Source organism: Lactuca sativa, chromosome 9 (genome assembly GCF_002870075.4).
Source record: "Lactuca sativa cultivar Salinas chromosome 9, Lsat_Salinas_v11, whole genome shotgun sequence".
NCBI lineage: Eukaryota > Viridiplantae > Streptophyta > Magnoliopsida > Asterales > Asteraceae > Lactuca > Lactuca sativa.
This window is the reverse complement of record NC_056631.2, coordinates 17,659,380-17,663,266: the sequence shown is the minus strand read 5'-3', so window position 1 is coordinate 17,663,266 and position 3,887 is coordinate 17,659,380. Positions and strand designations below refer to the sequence as shown.

Here is a 3,887-nt window from a genome sequence, read left to right as displayed (position 1 = left end):
TAATAAACACTTATGGGACATCATAATACTCATTAAAAATATATGTATTTTTCACAATCCCATCCATGATTGCCAAAACAAGACAAAAAAGTAATGACAAATTTCGGAAAATGAGACCATCATATAAAGACTTTCAGTCTTGATCTTCATCTTCATCAAAATCCTTAATCTTCACATCAGCATCTTCACCATATTGAATGCAGTTGTCTATTTGTGAAAGAACATACTGTATGCTGTAAACAAAAAAACAAATTACCATTTCCAATAATAAAAATACAACCAAAACTGACTCACTTTTTCATACATATACAGTCACGAAACTTTACCTGCTCTCCTTCCTTAAATCAAGAGGCACAAAGCTCACCATGCTATACTCATCAACCTAATATAAAAGTTTAATATCATTAATAACAATTATCAGTTTTACATGAATGCTTTTAATTGATCATGTATCTGGTTTTAGAACTAACCAAATCAATTAAGGCCTTGTTGAGCTTCTGGAATTGAGGGCCCATTCGCTGATTCAGTTCGGATAGCAGAGTCGTAGGCTCTGGAGTCAGATAACTATTGGAAGTAGACACAATCATAAATTCATAATCATAATATGTAAAATGGACATGTATACATAAGTAAGTAATAGAAGCTAACTAACTCTTCAATGTCTCTTTTTCTAGTAACAAGGTCCATTTTGGAGAGGATGTTAACATGAGGCAGTTCAAGCTGAATCATTGCAGAGAGTGACGACATACAACCACTAATAAACTTGGTCACATCCGTGATGAACTGATATAAGTTGAAAAAAAAAAAGAATCAGGAAACTGAATAAAGCAAGTGAGGGCATTCATGTCTTTTTGCACAGACATAGATTGAAAGAAGCAAAATTACAAACCTGGGAGTCGAGCAAGTAAACAGCACAGACATTGAAATTCTTACGCTGCAAATGCTCCACAAAGTTCTTAAGAGCAGGAACATGAGAAAAGAGTTCAATTTGACCTATCAAGTGAAGCATTTTCAAGAAAATTACTTTACTTTTACAGATATAACATGCTTAAAGTTAAAGCAAACATGTTATTGACTTATAGTCATACCTGGGCAATCAAATACTAGATAATCATCTTCCATGTAATTCTCCAGCTCTTCAGATAACCACTCATCCAAATTTTCTTCAAGATGTCTAGTGAGTGAGATTTAAGGACAATTTTAAGCCTTGTGTCTGGAATTAGTGCATGAAAGAATTTTGTGTGTTTATGAAAGTGGAGCGATAAAGAGTGTAAAGAAACACAACAAAAGACAAGGGAAGGATACTCCATGCAGAACATAAGAGCACCATTTGGACCAAGTCCATATTCCTCCATTACATCATCCAAAGATATAAGTTCCCGAATATCTGCAATCAATCATATTAGTAATCATATCATTAAAGAGTATATGTTATTGTGACAAGTTTCAATAAAATAAGCAATTTACCAATGGCCACAGGATAATCAAAGTTTTCTGCAGCAGGATCTAGGTTCACAATATGAATCGTTCTTCCAGTAGTTTCACAGTGTTGGAACAAACTTGAGCAATAAGTAGACTGAAAGTGACAATAGATAATTAGTTGTTGGACAAATATTTATAAATATTATGATTAAATAAAATTATGTGTTTTACCTTTCCACTTCCAGCAGGACCAATTACTAGTTGAGCGTAACCCATAATTGTTTTGATCTCTGTCTCTTTCTGTTTTCACCTCTCAAACTGATTTAAGAATAAAATTGGCCAGTCAGTTGAATATACCGAATCACAATTACATCAAGTTCCTGGGTAAAAGCTTAAAACCCTAACTACACCATCTTCCCTGAACTCAAATCATGAAAGTATATCGGTTGTTTTAATCTTTTAGATGAAATTACTTTTAATCATAAAGAACTCTTCCTCTTATAACAGAGTCCTTTAAATTTTCACAAAGATAAAAACACACTTTCTCTTTCAGAGATTAGGATTACACAATGATATCGCCCTGCAGAGACATCTTTTGTGATAGCTTACAATCATTTCTTATAACTTATAACAAATGATTATATGCCAGATTTAAAGACAACAGATTTGAATATAACCATTGGTGCTACTATTACAAAAACAGAATTAACATCTAAGTTTTTGATAATTGAAGCACAAACACATACACAATTGCCCTTTGTAATCGCTTCTCATTTCACATTCAAATGTAAACTACAAATTTAAAGATATTTCATTCAAAATCACTTCTCATGTCAAGTAAACTACACCTTCAAATCAAAAAAATCGACAGCAACACAAAATTCAGATCAGATACCAGCAAAACAGCTACCAAAAAATCCACGTTTTTTTCTAGTTCCAATTCAAATCAGTATACTAGATGGTAGCACAAAAAAATCGACATCAGCACAAAGAAAAAACCACAATTTTTGAGTTCCAATTCTAACATAGACTAGAAAACAAAGGGAACAGAAGGAAGATCGACAACAGCAAGGGAAAAAAAGACGAATGAAAGCAGACAGCAGGAAAACGAAAGACGAATGCAGAAGCAGGAACAAACACGAACCTTAGCTGTGGGGTCGAAAGTCTCCGGTGTTGCTGTGGACTGTGACGATATCCGGCCGGTGGGGAGGAGATGGCTACCGGCGGTGGCTTCACAGGGGAGGGCTTCAGGAGGCAACGATGGAGAAAACAGCAATGGAGCCGTATGTTTTTGTGTCGATGTAGAAGACTAGAAGGTTTAGGTTAAGGGGGCATATTTGTCGATTCTTTTAATAATGGTGAAATTAGGACTTTTGATAAGCAAGCGATTTTATCAAAAAACCGACTTATGGAAGGTGTTGTGTATTTTTTTTTTAAATACGAAGACGGTTTTTGGGAAAACTTTTTAAATTTCTTCAATCATTTAAATTTTCTAAAAAGATATAAAGATGTTTGGATGATACAAAGTTTTTTTCAAAATAACTTTTTGTAAAGCTAAATCACACTCAAACGACTTATTGAAGGTGTTGTGTATTTTTTGGACCTTTAAATCTAAATCACACTCAAAAGTCAAAAAATACCAACCAAACATTTTTTAAAACCCAATTTTGGCTTTTGTTTCCTCAAAAGAACTTTTATAAAAAGAACTTTTACAAAAAGATCTTTTAGGCTTAAAAAGTTTTCCCAAACACCCCTCAAATACTTTTTTTGATTTATATCGGTGTAAATCGATAATAAATTAAAAAACTATTTTTATAAACTTTGCCAAAAGCCTCTGGGCAGAAGCAAAGCAATATACATTCCGCAATTTATTATATGAAGTTTTATTCCGAGTAAATTACATTTTCGGTCTTATAACTACTTATATTTTAATTTTTGGTTTCCAAAAGTTTTTGTTTTGTAATTTTGGTAGTTATTTTTCGTGATTTCTTAAATGATTATATTTTATGGATCAAAATTACAAAATACAAGCTACATATAGAGAAGGAGACCGAAATAGTCATTTTATATAGAACAAAAACTAAAAATGTTATATAATTTTCATAAAGACATAATTATAAGAAAAACAATTTCATACTAAAATTGCGAAAATGATTTGTACTCAAAAACCAAAAATATAATTTACTCTTTCGTTTATTATAGATAAAAGAGAGAGTAAACCGAGACAATATTCTTTTTGAATTAATCAATGTTTCAACGGAGCCTTACGTTGAGGGTACTCAAGATGGTCTTACCTAAAGAAATTGGCTAGCATTAAGTTCCTAATACTATTATCCTTAGTTGAGTGGTAAATATGGATGTAAATGAGGCGGATTTGAGGCTGGGTTGACCATCCTTGTCCCCATCCCCATCCCCGGCGGATGCGGGGAATCAAATCCCCTCTCCTTTGTATTTTGAGTTTTTCC

At 32.9% G+C, this 3,887-nt stretch overlaps 1 protein-coding gene across 1 annotated transcript; it reads right to left on the bottom strand.

Moving 5' to 3' along the window:
- LOC111903930 (GPN-loop GTPase 3) lies at nucleotides 1–2,759 on the bottom strand. The gene is made up of 10 exons (XM_023899695.2): nucleotides 2,567–2,759; nucleotides 1,654–1,740; nucleotides 1,468–1,576; nucleotides 1,306–1,387; nucleotides 1,089–1,174; nucleotides 890–993; nucleotides 653–783; nucleotides 471–564; nucleotides 327–382; nucleotides 1–233 (listed from the first exon to the last, which is right to left on the bottom strand). Exons 2-10 carry the CDS (start codon nucleotides 1,696–1,698, stop codon nucleotides 134–136), a joined length of 807 nt encoding a protein of 268 aa, XP_023755463.1. The 5' UTR covers nucleotides 1,699–1,740; nucleotides 2,567–2,759; the 3' UTR covers nucleotides 1–133.
- Between the last annotated feature and the right edge of the window lie 1,128 nt (nucleotides 2,760–3,887).